This window comes from Ailuropoda melanoleuca, chromosome 6, assembly GCF_002007445.2.
Source record: "Ailuropoda melanoleuca isolate Jingjing chromosome 6, ASM200744v2, whole genome shotgun sequence".
NCBI lineage: Eukaryota > Metazoa > Chordata > Mammalia > Carnivora > Ursidae > Ailuropoda > Ailuropoda melanoleuca.
Window position 1 is genome coordinate 102180723 of NC_048223.1, and position 15268 is coordinate 102195990.

The following is a 15268-nucleotide window of genomic DNA, read 5'->3' on the forward strand; positions in this document are numbered from 1 at the left end:
GGGCTGCCCTAGCTCAGTGGCGTCTCTTCTCTCCAGCCCACTGCTCTAGGCTGCTGGTCTGGAACGGAGCCGAGTCTCTCCGAAGTGATAAGGAAAAAGGGACCAGCTAGCGGAGAGAGTGGGTTGGCGGTACTCTGGCCCCAGGCCTCCTCAGGTTGGCTGGTGGTGGCTGGTACCTTCTTCTATCAATTTCTTACCCTTCCAGAGGACCCCATAGGGGGTTGTCATCAACCCCTCAGTAGTCCCAGAGACCTCTGGGCCAGGACTTCAGGGAGGACTCTGGCTGCATCTGTGTGCTGGTGCCTTCAAGTCTCCCATCACTGGTAGACAAGAGCCCCTCATCCCCATGACCTTCACCTTGACCTCTCCCTTCCTGTGCCTGTCCAAGTCTTTAGGCATAGAGGAGCATGCCGGGCCACTGGTAGCAGTGTTGGTTTGGGAGAGAAGGAGTGCTAGTTTCAGGAGGCCCCAAGGCCCTTGGAGAGTCCCTTGGCTTGGTGAAAGTCCACCGCAAAGGTGAGAGCAGGCTCCCAACCCTGGAGGCCACACAGAGCGAGACAGGGAGTGTATGGCGGCTTTCCATGCTAACTCTAGCAGCCCCGGAATCCACCCGTCAGTCCATGGAGCTGCTGCCCTGCACGGCCTTCCCTGGCCTCCGGTGGGCATTGCCACCAAGCACCAGGAGAGCTTCGCAAGGTGGTAGGTCTTGCCACCCTCCTTTTAGTCCCAGAGAGGTAATGGAGGAATGAGACCCATGTCCAGAAACAAGGTGGGCTACCCTCCCCCAAACACAGCTGGATAAAAATGTGGCAGCCAGAATTGTTAACACACAACCAAAGCTCACTCTCTGGTACTGGAAGGAGAGGAAGACTCAAGGCCAGCGCGGAATGTGAGACCCGAAGTGTCACACTGGGCGTGGCCCCTCACTGGGGAGACTGGAGCCACGACCTTGAGTCCAAAAGAAGCAGGAAGCTGGAACTGACTATTACCCTGCGTAAAGCCAGGAACAGAGCCAGACAACGCTCTCTGTGAAAGGGGAACACACAAATTATCCCAGTGGTCCAGGGAAGCAAGTGAGTGAAAAATTGTCTCCATGAAAAATGGAGCCCCCAAGATTGACCCTGGTTCAGAGTCCAAATTTATACCTGAGTACATGGCAGGAACCCCCAGCCAAGAACTGACATAAAAATTTGTCTAGGATAATAACCCACTCAGAAACCCCAGCAGGAACCAGGGCCGACCTTCTCTGTAGAGGCACTCGCCAACCTAGGGCACATGGGACTCCATCACCAAAGACGAGCTCACTACGAGAAATTACACACCTCATGTGAATACAAGCTATCATGAGGGAGAGTTAGAAGGAAGAAATAGGACAATTAACATCGCCAAGCACTGGGGATAATAGAACAGCCCAAAAGCAGCTATAAAATAAGCATGTTTCATATTCCAAAAAAAAGATAACAGAAACGTATTAGTTTTGTGTTTATCACGGATCCAGATCCCACATCCCCTTCCCCACCATGGCTCAGCCAGTCTTCGGGTAATAAAAATCAAAAAGGACGAGGAAGGAAGACCACACCTATAGCTTCTTGTTTTGAGGTCCAGGAGCCATGGAAAGAACTGAGTCTCAGGCAGCCCTGAGAGTAGAGCCTGCCCCTGCTTAGCCACGCTCCCAGACTCAAGTGTCCCCTGCTTAGCCACGCTCCCAGATTCAAGTGTCAGCAGGGAATCTTCCCTTTGGAAAAATGTCTGAACTTTGGAAAGCTAGGGACAAGGAAAATACAGTCCTCCTCAGTGAAAAAAGGCGTGTTAGCTTCTCTACCCTGGGTGGATGGCAGTGGGGGGAGAAGGTGGTTTTATTCAAGTGTTTGGGAGAAACTTTTCTTGATGCCTTAAGACTACAGCTTTGAAGAAATCTATAGCTAAGATCCAGGAGGAGATGTGGCTGCTGCCCAGAGGGGAGTGCCCACGGTGGGGAGAGGGAGCAGAAGCTTCTCCTGGAAGCTGGTAAATTGGGGGGAGGTCAGTAAGGCAAAGTTCAAAGCTGAAAAGCAGGGCTGACCCCCCAGGTCCTGGAGGCCTGTGAAAACTGTGCCGGTTCAGCTTCTGAGAAAGGGTTGTGAGCGCTCAGAAGCTCAGACCCCTTGCACACATCTGGGATGGTCAGTGAAGTGGCCTTTTAGCAGACAGAAGTGTGGATCCTGGGAAACCCTCCTCCTCCTACCCAGGGAGGCCTGAGGACCTCCAGAAACCGCCTCTTTCCTGTAGTTAACAACCCCCTTCCAATGCAATTGCACTTCCCTCCATAAAACAAACAGCTTAGCCCTTGGCCAGCCCCTCCGGGGGAGGAGAGGGCAATAAAGGCTGAGAAATGTTTCTGAAGGAGGCTGGGAGTCTCCTAGCCTTGTCTGTCGGCTCAAAGCCCCTGATTAGCTAGAGGAATTTAGGGCACAGACATCAGAGCTCCTCTCCAACCTTGAAAGGAGGGGGCTAGGGCAACTTCTGACATACAACAAGTCCGAGGCCTTTGCTGCGAAGGCTAAACCAAGCCAGAGGGCTTCTCCACGGCACCCCTATGCCCTGGACCCTTCACTTAGGCCCGGAAGACCCAACAGTATGGAGCTAGCTTCCTCCAAACATCCCTGAGGCCTCCAGCCGTGTCCCCAAGGACCACCAGCCCCCAGACCTCGGCTCTGATTTAATTATGGGGGCATTTCCATAGCAATGAGACATTGACAGATAATGCGGGTGCCCTGGGCCTGCAGCCTTGGGAGTCATTGGATCTGGGCTCTTTCCCTTCCTCCTTTATCCAGTTCACCTTTAGAGGGAAAGGGTATTGAAAAGAAGGAGCACTAATCCACTCCAGGCCTGGCAGAGTCAGATGGAATTGGAGCAGAATGAGAGCTGTACCACCCCAACGTTCATTCTAAATCCACATCCAAGTCTGTGCCTCCCGGCCCCCGCCGGTGGTGATGCGCTGCCCATTCCAGCAGGGTGCCCTGGACAGAAGCACGTGGGGGTGCTAACGGAGCTGCAGAGGGGAAGAGAGTCATGAAGATGAAGGTGTGAAAGTCTCCCGGGTATTTAAGCAAAGACGCAGTACCGTGGTCTCTAAGCCGAGCTCAGATGCGGCCCATTACCTTGGGCCTTCCTCTTGACTTCTCCCTCATCTCTTCCCTCCACCCATGAGACCCAAAGGCTGAGCACCCCAAATGGACTGTGCTTAGTCCTCCACAGCCAGGGCTCACTGATCCATGTAGAGATCAGGGAGAGGGGCCAGTTTTAATGTGAAGCAAAATATTTTTAAGAAATCAATGATCTTTATTTCAGGTGCATATAGTAGCCAACTCAGGCTAACAAAGGGTTGCCTAATAGAAAGCACTGGGCCCCATTTTCATCATGAGCCAGGTTATGGAGAACCTTTCAGCTCCAATATAGATGTTTAGAGATGCTTGGGGTGTCCCAAAGGAGAAGTCTCCAAAAGAGGGATCCCTTGGCACTGAGTTTGTTTACTCCATTATTTGACACTTTCTAAGAAGAAAAGGTTGGCTAAGTAAAAGTAAAATCAGTTAACTCAGTCTTTCCTGAATGACTAGAAACCCTAAATGGTGGTGTCCTAACAAATATTACAGGTGTGCCTTGGGACCAAGGGCTCAGAAATGTCCCAGTGGCCTCAAAGCCAGCTAGGTGAGACCTGAAAGCCTATTTCCCCAGAGAGCCAGCCAGCCCCCAAGGGACAGGAAGCCCCACCCCCACCCCCCAAACACACACACTGCTTCCCTAGGGCCATCAGAATCTTTCCTTTCCTGCTATCAGCCTCAGGACAAACAAGCCAGCACTTTTTCAACACTGAGCTTTGGGAGGCAAGCCCTGCCACTATTGTTCCTTCTGAGAGGGCTTTGCTCCCTTCAGCCTGGAATCCTCCCCTCTCCTCCCCAGTGGCGGCTGGGCTGCCAGGCAGGGAGGGAGGAAGTCTGAGGGCCCGCTCCCAGAGCAGCCTAATGCTCCAGCAGCTTAAGTGGCCGTTTTCCTTGGGATTAGGGTTTCACTTACACAGAGCGCCTGAAAAACGCTGCGGCCTTCGGAAGGATTAGAGCTGACAATTCAGTGCTCTCAGAGAACAAAATAAAGCCGGAGAGGAACTGGGAGACCTGGAGTATCGGGAGACTGTGCAAACAGGCTTAACCTCTGCCCACCCAGCATGAGGGTCTCTCGTGCTCTGCGCCCCCGTCAGTGAGCCGGGCCGGCCTCCAGAGCGCTGGCACCTGTCTCCACTTGCGATTTGCTAAAGGAGCTATGGAAGGCAGTTTGGAGAAGTGGAGGAGGAGAGGGCTGGGATGTCTTACCCTGTCTCGGAGCCTCAGGTTCCTTCTCTAGAAGATAGCCAGACTCCTTTTCAGGCCTCTGAAAATGTGATACTCCCCAGCACTCCCTAGCCTTCTCCCAGGATCCCGAGGCTGCAGTTCAATCCACAGCCCCGCTGAGTTAAAAGGAAGCCCCCTCTTGGGGGCCCTAGGCCAGCAGGCGACCATGGCCCAGAGGAGGGCACTGTGCTGGGAAGAGAAGGGGTGAGAACAGCATAACTGGTTGCATGCAGCTGGTTGGCTGTCGGGGTGCAGCCCTTCCTGCGCCCCGCAGAGATCTGGGCAGCATCCCTGCCTCGGGCACAGCACAGCGGGAGCTCCAGGTCCAGCCGGGTGGGAAGCAAGAGCGGCTGGGAGAGCAGCACCTGAGCTGCGAGCACAGCCCCCTCTGCTGGAACCCAGAGCAGGCCAGGCTCGGGATGAAGATCTTGGCGGCCAGCATGGTGCCTGGGGCTGGGGGCTCTCTGCCCATCCCCTCCCCCCACCCAAGGGAAACCTTGGGGAGGTTTCGGAAACGTGGGGAATAAGAAACAAAAGGAAACCTGTAGAAAACTCTTTTCCTGTCTTTTAAAAGCAGCTTCTACAGATTCAAAGTTTGTTACTTCAGTGGATTATATAAACTTGGATGGGTCATAAAGTGATGGTAATTGGTGTATGTAAATGTACAGTGTATGTAGGCAGTAATTACAAATTTAGTAGCTGTGTATTCTTGGAAGTATTACAAAGGCTTGTGTCAAATGCAGACACAGACTGCCAACCTCGAGCATCTTCACTACCTCATGAGCCGCAGACGAAACTTGAGAATAGGATAGTAAAACAAGAGTTATGTTTTCTGGCCTTAGGGCCCCTCCATAGTGTCAAGTGGAGAGCAGAAGTGCTCATTTTCAGAGAACGATGCTGAGGAAAAGCATCTCCACACTCACCGAATAGAACTTTGGCTGTATAAATCTATGTCTAATAAGTCTTGTGGTCTGAGTCATCACCGGGCCAGAGCGTCTCTGCTGCTTTGGCGGCTGCCTTTTTATTATTTCCTGGGTCTTCTGGATGCTGACGTTTTCCTCACTTTCGATCAGCCTCTCCGCTCCTTCACCTGCTATTCTGCTGTTCTTTGTACGAGCTCGTCTATGGGTACAATTCGAGTACGTTCTCACAAACCGGTGTCTTTCTTGTGCCGGAGAACGGGTTCTTGTGGTTTGTTAAAAACAGTGTTTATCGATCTTCGAGTCATGAATACGTTTGAGAATATGATAAAAGCCATCCAGATATTGTATATGTGTACCTATAACGCTTGATGTATGGCTTTATAAGGACTCTGTGAAGCACATCCATGGGGTCCTACAGGATCAGTGAACCCAGTTTAAAATCCTTGCTGTGGAAAATGGAAGAACCTGAAACATGCAGGCAACAAGAAGCAACAAGATGTTGTTTTAGGAAGGATTCACTTAGCATAATCCCAGGTTACTCTCCTGGACCAAATGCCTAATTTCTGAGTCTGTAATGTTCAAGGATGTCATTCTAGAATCAATTCCCAAGTGTACTGCTCATTCTCTCCTCCAGATTCTGCCATCTACTATCTGTGGAATTTTGAACATAACACTTAGCGCCTCTGAGTTTCAGATCCACGTCATGGGTTGATACGAGGATTAAAAGAGATATGACATAGAGGCTATTTAGGACGGTGCCTAGCCGTAGTGATGCTCAGCGAAGGCTGGCTAGTCTAGTGTACGCAGAAACGCAACTCTGCCCTTGACTCTTCGAGCTGACAAAATAGCATCAATTATCTGGTGACTGAAATTTTCCAATTTCTTAATAAAGTCACTCACTTTGCTGTTCTCTGTACTTGTAAGAGGAACTGCGCTTAGATTCTCCAGAACAGTTGATTCGATCTGGCCCATTTGGTAAGGGATGCCTGACAAAAGTGCGCTGCAGTGATTGCTGTAGAAATTGGCTGTAGACTCTTCGGGGACTTCCGCAGCTGAGCTGAGAAGACATCCTCAACAAGTACAGAGCTTCTAACACTTCGGGGTACTTTAAGATTCTCGACTACTACTGTTTCTTGAAGAGCTGCTTTGTTTTTTAGAAAACTCGCCGAGAAGATTAATACTCTCCCCCATGGAGTTTTACTATAGACATTCGATGTCAGTATTTTATTCTTTATGTCCTGTTTTTCTTGCCTCGTCTTAATGACGTGACGATATGAGATTTTGCTTGTTGGGTGACTTCTTTTCCTTTCCTTTGGCCCTTTTGGGGGTTATCTGGCTTCATGTTGTCATTCAAAGGCAGTGTTGCTACAGACATAGCTTCCAACGTGGGCTCTCTCGTGTACGAGCTCTGTGGCCACGAGGACGTCATTGTGCCTCTGTGCCTCCATTTTCTCAACTTGGAGACAAGGAAGTTAGATTGTCTCGAAGGCTCGTCCATCTTTAAAACGTTGTGATCTTAGGAAGCAAGTTTCCCACACGAAATGCCCATCCCCAGGTAATATGTGGGTTTGGGGCTTTTTTTTTTTTTTAATCCATTTGTGATTCTTGGTGCTGTTGTCACGTTACTAGCATTGTGGGTGAGCAAACACCTTGCTGCTTCCCGTCTTCTGCTGGGCGGCACATACCTTGTAACCGATGTATGTTGCCATGTAGCTGTTTTCTCCTCTTTCTGGGCTTTTGCCTGTTTGTTTTTAGGAGGTGGCTGTGCTTACAATTTTAGAGCCCATCTCTGCTCCCCTCTGTCCATCCGTCTGCAGTGCTCTGATGATTCTTCCTTGCACACATTCCATTACCCATTCATATCTCTCACTAAGAGGCTTGCTCAAAGAATGCTGCTGGGCAAATGGTATGATGGTCTTAGTAATTTGAAAACTTCCTGCAGTATGTGTTTTCCATTATTGACAATGGTGTTCCAGAAGAATATATGGCTCTGGCAAGAGTTTGGTCAATTTTTTCCTCCTCTTCAGGTGTCCCCTGTGTACTAATGAAGCCACTGAGAGTGCTTTGTATGCGGGGGCTTCACCTCTGTTGGTTCAGGTGTGCTGACGGGCACCTCTCTGTGGTGGCACTGACGTTCCGGGGTAGAGAGCTGGCTGTGTGCGGAACACCAGGAGCCAGGAAGCGTGTAGGCTTCCTCCTCAGCGTGGGGTCCTTCTCTCGCATTTTAAGAATGTCTGAATAGCACTTCCCAGATTCAGTTTTTTAACCAGAATTTGGAAATGTGCCTTTCAGTGAACAGTCCTCTGGGTGACTTCCAGCACGCAGAAGTTTCTGTATGCTGCAAGTTAGCCTGACTGTTTTGCGAGAGGAAAAGCCAGTGGAAATAAACATCGCAATAGGATAACTCCAGGTTAGCTGGAGACACATTTCCAGGCGTCTGGTCTTTCTTCCTCTCTCCTGAAGCCAGGTAGGGAATTGTATGATACAACCTTAGATTACAAGGAATTCATGTGTGACAGGTTATAGGAACCAGGCAGCTGAAAACCAGAATTCAGGTGCATTTAAATTCCTATTTTTGAAGAAAGCATACTTCTTTTCCTGGCTGCTTTGTAGGCATTAAGACCGCAGGACCAGGAGGAATTGGGTTTCTTTATCTTTTTAACTGCAAAACTTCTACCTTTTCCCTAATTCTCCTCGTCTTGGGGCCTTTTGACCAATAAATGCCATATTATTAATCTCTCAAGGAATTGATAGATATTGCTGTCCTTGTCCACTTCGGACCCACTCCACTGAGAGATGGTCAGGAGGGGTGAAACTTTTATTAACAGCAGAAGTCATGGGGCGCCTGGGTGGCTCAGTCGTTAAGCATCTGCCTTCAGCTCAGGGTGTGATCCCAGGGTCCTGGGATGGAGCCCCGCATTGGGCTCCCTGCTCCGCTGGGAAGCCTGCTTCTTCCTCTCCCACTCCTCCTGCTTGTGTTCCCTCTCTCGTTGGCTGTCTCTCTCTCTGTCAAATGGATAAATAAAAAGATCTTAAAAAAAAAAACAAAACAGAAGTCAGTGAAATCCACAACAAAGCAGACACGGATTCTTTCTTCTGTCTCCCTGGGAGTCTGAAGTGATCTCTTGTCTGATGGTTCTGCTCTGTTATCTGTTCTTGAGTTTTAGGAAATGTAAGATCTTAGCTATATTAGACAGGTATAGAGGAGAACCATTCTATTGCGTGATAAAACTGAGTCACAATATAAGTCACTGTCATCTCTCCCCATCCTATAAAAATTCATAATCCCTTGTTCAAACTGTTTTTAGAGAAAAGGCAGATTTCAGCGTTTACATTTTGTCCCAGGCTTTACCTCTTCAAAGGAGACCAACACACATGAAACGATTAGAAAACATTACAACCCACCTGGAATTGACAATAAGTGCACTAGAGTGATAGACAATCAATCAGTAGAGTATTTACTGAGCACCACTGATTGATTTCTCAACTATGCAAGACAGAGCAGAAGACGGGGCCCTGCCCTCAGTTTGATTATGGTCTGTTCGAGGAAGCAAGCCATAATATGAAACAGGTCCATGCCTTATGAAATACAATGACACGGTCAGCCATGCAGCACAGACAGTATAGAAGTTTAGAACAAAGAAACTTCCCTGATGGGTAGAATGGTAGGCATTTTAAGGCTTGAGTTGGAAAGAGAGGGAAACTATGAGGAAGAAGAAGAAAATGATATGCAAAAGCACAGAGAGGTTCCACAGCACACACGCCTGTGAAAACAGTCCAGCTAAACCAGGCGGAGTGAGACTCAGAGCTGAGAAAGTCAGGTGGGGAGAGTCCCCAGGAGGCTTTGAAAGCCTGGCAGAGTGTAGATTCCAGCTGTGGACTACAGAGAACTGGCGATGGTTTTCACGAGGGAAGTGATATGTTGAAAGCAGCGTTTCACGAGGACTAGCCGGTCAGTCACACCTGGGATAGACTGGAGGGGCAAGAATGGGCAGGCAGGGCATACGAGCAAAAGCACCGTTATGGCGGGCCAAGGATTGGGGCTCAGGAGCTGAGTTCTGGAGGCCGTAGAGGAAATGGAGCTGGGGCCAATGTGACAGACACTGCTAAGGGCAATTGGTAACACTCAGTGACTGACTTCATCCAGAGGGAAAGGACAATGGCTATATCAAGGATTTCAGGGCTCCTGGGTGGCTCAGTTGGTTAAGCGCCTGACTCTTGATTTCAGCTCAGGTCATGATCTCAGGGTCGTTCAGGGTCGTCAGACTGGGCGTGGGGCCTGCTTAAGATTCTCTCTCACGCTCCCTTACCCCCTTCATTGCCCCTGCTCGAGAGTGCTCTCTCTCTCTCTCAAAAAAAAGGATTGCAAAGTGTTTTGCTTTGGTGGTCTTCAAGAAGGTCGGTAGACATGACTGGGGGGACGATGAGTTGGCTTTTATTCCTGCTAGGGTTGAGGGGACAGTGGGACAGCTAATGTCCAGCAGGTGGCTGGAGATACAGAACGCTGAGCTGTAGCTCTGTATGCTCAGGGAAAGACGAGTCACTCAGACGTGTTAAGGGAGGTGTGAGGAACTCACATCTCAGAAAAGTAGGAGATGAGGTGAAATTCAAGGAGACAGTGGCAAGGAGAGCAAGGGGCGCTTTGGAATAGCCATAGGGAGGATGAAGACTAGGGCAACTGATGCAAGGAAAACAAACTGGGCCAGATATGCATAGTCCTGTGACTTCCACCAGCCACGCTTTGCCTTCTTGGGGTCGGACAGAGGCACTGGAGTGGGAGAGGGGCACAGGCTGAAGAGGGGGCTAAGGGGGATCTGGAGAGGGTAAGTGGGACCCAGGAGAGCATCACGTTGTCTCTAGGGCATGGAAGGTGGGGGAGGGAAGAGAGCAAATTATTGTCATTGAAGATTGAGGCATAAATTGCAAGGCAGGTGGTGATCCCTTCACGGCACTGGAGGGGACAGGCAAGGAAAGGAGGCCACTCAAGTGCAGCTGGGTCCCAGAGATGTCTGTGGACTAGGGTGGCTCCTTCACTCCAGGACACTGCTAAGGAAAGCCCAGCCTCCCACCCTCCAGACTCTAGCTAGTAGAAGTTTCCAGAGACAGAAGTCCATGAGCTTGTGGGGGGAGCAGGTTCTGCTCATTGGAACCTTATCTGATCCACTTGAACTGTTGGCTCAAAGCTCCTGATTTTCACTTCAGGGATGGTTTTCTATCATTTAAATGCCATAAACGCTAACAGCAGAACAGCCCACTGGCTGCACAACCTCCCGCTCCCACCCCCGCCCCGCTCTTCACACCTGCCAGGCCCAGCCCCTGCAGCACACTTAGAGAGGACAAGGAAGACCCATCAGCCCCAGTATGGGTGGGGGTGGGGGTATCCTCCAAGCCTGAAGGAAAGATGGGGTGCTAGAGAGGTGAGGGGTGAGCAAGATGGTAGAGGTCCATTTGGCTACTGGAGAAACCACCGCTGAATATCTGCCCCGAGAGGAGGACTGAAAGCAGGTCAGCTCCCCCCTCCCCGTTCTCTGGGTTTGGGCTATAAGACACACAAGCAAAGGTAAACACGTACGCACATAAACGCACACGGAGAGACACAAAGCGCCACACAGAGCAGAGGTGCACAGGCCATCCCAGGACATTTAGGTAACAAGCTTAAACACATGTAAATGCACACCTGGACCTGGTCATTCAAATATTCTCCCCCATGTCTGCACACAGCTCTTTCCTTTCCAAGAGTTTCCTTCCCATGAAGTACCCTGGTGTGAGCAGAGGCAGGCCTCACCCCTTCCCCTTTGTGTTTTTCCAGGTCGTGACATGGCGAGCACCACTCTGCCTGGTTACCCCCCTCACGTGCCCCCCACTGGCCAGGGAAGCTACCCCACCTCCACCCTGGCAGGAATGGTGCCTGGTAGGTGACAATGCTGCAGTTGCCTGATTTAGGTGGGGGTGACTAAATTGTGGGTGAGCTGCTGAGTGGTCTGTAGTCTGAGGCTGGGGGTGGGGGGAGACCCAACATCCCTTCCCCCCCAAACCATTGCTGTTCCACCCCTCTCTCTCCCTAGAGGCTGCAATTGGTCCCTCAGCCTCCCTCATGAGCAACCCAGGGAGGGAGTTTGCAGAAGTGGCTCTTGTGTGCACCCCAGTGTATGTCATGGCCCCTCCACAGTGCCCACGCACCCGAGCCTGTGCCTGGGGAGCACTCAGCCTCGGCTCCTCTCTCAGTGCCCTAGCCCACCCCCAGCCAACTGACACTGCTTGGAAGAGCCTGCCCTGGTTTCCATGGAAACTTGGAGCCAAGAACCATTTCCAGGGGCATTGTCAGTCACTCAGACAAAGCCACTCTGGTCCACACCAACCCACAGGGAAAACCATTGTGGAGAATGGACCCCACCCCAGGGAGAGGAGGGAGCTAGTCCCTAAGGAAAGAGGAACAGAGGACAGGCTATGGCAGGGCCCAGAGAGACAAGCTAGAACACCATGTGTCCTCAGAGGTACCGGGCCCTCGTTGCTCCCCAGGAGTTGGGTCTGGACTGTGTGGATCAGAGAGGTGGAGGCCAGACATAGGGTCTGAGGACCGCAGCTGGAGTTCGTGCTCTTCCCAACCTCTCACCCCCGATTGGAAGCTGGGCTTGAGGCCAGAGAGTTGAAGCTTCTATTCGCAGAAACACCAAAAAACTCTTGTCTTAAAGAGGGTGAAACTCGATGGGCCTGCAGCCCATTCCTGCTGGCGGCCCTCCCGTGATGCACGACCCTCATGGTGAGGGAGGATAGAAGAGGGTGACTGGCCCCATTCCCGGATGTCCATCCAAAGACAGCCCTGGCTAAGCAGAGCTTGGGGGGATGGGCAGTGGCAAAGAGGGAGATGGCGCCTGGGGTGCTGCACCCCAGGGGCTGACGGGAGTTAGAGGGACTGGCTAAGGAGAGCTGGGAGGTGTGGGTGAGGGGATTCCTGCCCAGATCTGGAGTGGGGGTAGAAGTGTTGGGGACAAGGAGATTCTTCTGTGAAGGTCCCAGCAGTGAGCAGGTGGAGGCTGGAGAAGGTCTTAGAGAGGTGGGGGTGAGGGAGGGGGTGTCTGCAAGGAGGTGGGGATGAGGGGAGCCGCAGAGAGCTCATGGTGGCAAGGGGGGAGTCGTTAAACAGAATCTAGTGCTGATGAGGAAATTACACTTGTTTCATTAGCGATGGGGAAGGAGATAGCTCAGTTCCTCTTGGTCACAGTTGAGCTCAGAAGCTCATTATCCTGCTGCACGCATGCTTTCCCTCCTCGTCAATAAACAGGCTTTCCAGCGGCTGCATCCCCCACCCCCACCCCAGCTCCCTCTCCGAGAGGGGCCCCTTCTCCTCTACTTAACCCGCGGTTAGGGATCACTGTAAACAGTCTGGGGTCATCACACAGGAGAAAGGGCGAGGGGGAAACCCGGAGGCCTGGCCTTTCTCCCGCGGAGGGAGGGAAGCAGCTTCCGACGGCTCCCAGCCCACGGACTCTGCGCTAACCGCTCGAGGTCCGGGCGGGCAGTCCACCTGCTTCCCACCGCCTCCTTCTTCTGCGGCGTGGCCCGCATATCGAATCTCGAGGGAAAGGCAGGAGGGGGGTGTTTCCCAGCAGTGCCCCCACCCCTTGCATTGGCACCGTGCTGAGATGCCATTCTTAGGACTTTCTGGGACAAAGTGTCCCGAGAGCCTTCTTCTCCACCTTCTCCCGCTTCCACCCCGTGCGGCTATGGCTTCTGGAACCAGAGTGTCCACCAAAAAGGCCCTGGCCCCCGAAGCAGCGGGGTAGGGCTTGCGGGGACCCGGAACAAACCTTTCCCCGGTGGCCCGGACCGTCTCCTCAAAGGGAGCCCCAAGCCCTCAGGCCCATGTCGGTGCTTGTGCACCCGCCCCCCACCGGCTCTCCCCACGCAGACCCGGTGGATTGCTCTGCCTCTGTCTGCCCTCACGCCCTCGGCGGGCATTGATCTGCCCGCCGCACCTGCACCTCGGACCCGGGGGAGGCCGCTGGCCGGGCACGTCGGATCCGCCCTGGCGTTGCGCGTGTCTGATCCCCACTCCCCCACCCTCCCGCAGGGAGCGAGTTCTCCGGCAACCCGTACAGCCACCCCCAGTACACGGCCTACAACGAGGCTTGGAGATTCAGCAACCCCGCCTTACTAAGTGAGTACGCCACCTGGCTGGCCGGCGGCTCAGCGCCTCAGCCCGCGGGCCAGCTCGGCCGGGCTGCTTCCCGACGCCGGTCCGACTCCCCGCGACCCGACCTTCGGGTGCCGGGCGGGCGCCTCGTTAGTGCAGCACTGAGGTCCCGGGATCCCTTGAGGACGCCCGCGCCTCCCGCCCCTTCCCTCCTTTTCTCTCCCTCCCCCGGGGCTAGAAGGCTTTGCGCCGCCCCCACCCTTGGTCCCTCTGGAAGGTCCCCAGTCGGGCGGTGGCGGTCACCGATCGATCGGGTCCCTCTCCCACCGGTGAATGAAGCTCTCCCGGGGGCGACCGGCCCCGTGGCCCAGCCAAGGTGTCCCTGCCCCGATCCCGCTAGACCCCAGCCCCGGGAGGTCTTTGCTTTTCTTTCCTTTTTTGTTCTCCTGTTTGTCCTCTCACCCAGCCCATTCTTCTCCTGTGTTAACTTCCAGGTTCCCCTTATTATTATAGTGCCGCCCCCCGGGGCTCCGCCCCTGCCGCTGCTGCCGCTGCCTATGACCGCCACTAGTTACCGCGGGGACCACATCAAGCTTCAGGCCGACAGCTTCGGCCTCCACATCGTCCCCGTCTGACCGCCCACCCCGGAGGGAGGGAGGACCGACGCGACGCGATGCCTCCCGGCCACCGCCCCAGCCCCACCCCCATCCCGGGAACCCTGCAGCCCTTCACACCACCCCGTCGAAGGCCGGACAGGACGGGTGGAGCCGCGGGCGGGACCCTCAGGCCCGGGTCCGCCGCCCCCAACCCCGCCCGCCGCCCCTCCCCGCCTGCCTGGACTGCGCGGCGTCTAGAGGAGGGCGCCGCCCCCGCTCTCCCCTGCATGGCCCGAGTCGGCCCGGGAGCGGACCAGCCACACCGCCCGACCTTGGCCTGGCCCGGCGCTGCGCGCGGGGGACACGTTTCTGTGACACACAATCAGCGCGGGCTGCAGCGCGGCCCAGCCCCGGAGCAGCCCGCCTCGGACATTCCGGCGCCGGGAGGCTTCGCTGGAGGGACTGGGCGAAGGAAATTAAGAACAAAACGATTTTCTGCAGAAGGAGGAAGAGCCCCCCTGCCGAACCCTCGGGGAAGAGTCCTTACCCTCGCGCTAGCCGGACTGCCCCCACCTTCCGAGTGTGCCCTGCCCCAGGAGGTGGAATGGAATGGGGGCGTGGGGTCCGGGCTCTTGGGACGGGGGTTGGGTCATCAGGTCTTTCCGAAGTTGGGACCCAAGGCACGCAGGCCCCAGCAGCGCGCACCCACCGAGCCCTACTCTTGGCTCTTCCCTACTCCACCTGAACTGCCTGGTTCCCCAGGGTCCAGGCACTCCTGCTAGTGACCGGACTCTCAGCCCCACCCTGCCCCTACCTCAGCGTTTCTTCCATCTGCCGACCTCCCATTCTCCCCTCCCGCCCGTCTTTTCCCCATCTCACGACGCTCCGCATCTCTCCTCCCTAACTCCTCGCCCCTTCGGAGGCTGTCCAGTGCCTGCCGCAGGACCAGTTTCCGCAGGCCGTGGGCACTGGTCTGGCCGAGCGGCTACTGGACGTCCCCTCCCCCGACACAGACTAGCGATCTGCGGGTTCTGAGCTGCGGCGGGGTGGAAGTGGGGGCTGCCCAGTCCACCCCCACCCCCACCCCCAGCCTCCTCCTCCGGCAGGAACTGAACAGAACCGCGAAAAGTCTACATTTATTTAATATGACGGTCTTTGCAAAAAGGAAAAACAAAAGACAGAAACTTAACAGGCTGCTGCTTTGTAGAAAGACGGTGTGTGTCGTGTGAAGGCGAACCCCTGTGTATATAA

General features: G+C 53.9%; 1 protein-coding gene across 4 annotated transcripts in view; it reads left to right on the forward strand.

Annotated features, from left to right (window-relative positions):
* Positions 1–14056, forward strand: part of PAX2 (paired box 2) — a 76640-nt gene extending 62584 nt beyond the window's left edge. For 2 of the 4 annotated variants that reach the window (XM_034661787.1, XM_034661786.1), the window contains 3 exons: positions 11097–11198; positions 13359–13445; positions 13935–14056. In XM_034661787.1, the coding sequence (XP_034517678.1) occupies positions 11097–11198; positions 13359–13445; positions 13935–14056 (311 nt within the window). Of the gene's footprint in view, positions 1–11096; positions 11199–13358; positions 13446–13915 lie in introns of all 4 variants that reach the window. The other 2 variants (XM_034661788.1, XM_034661785.1) reach the window with 1 other exon arrangement.
* The last annotated feature ends 1212 nt before the right edge of the window (positions 14057–15268 follow it).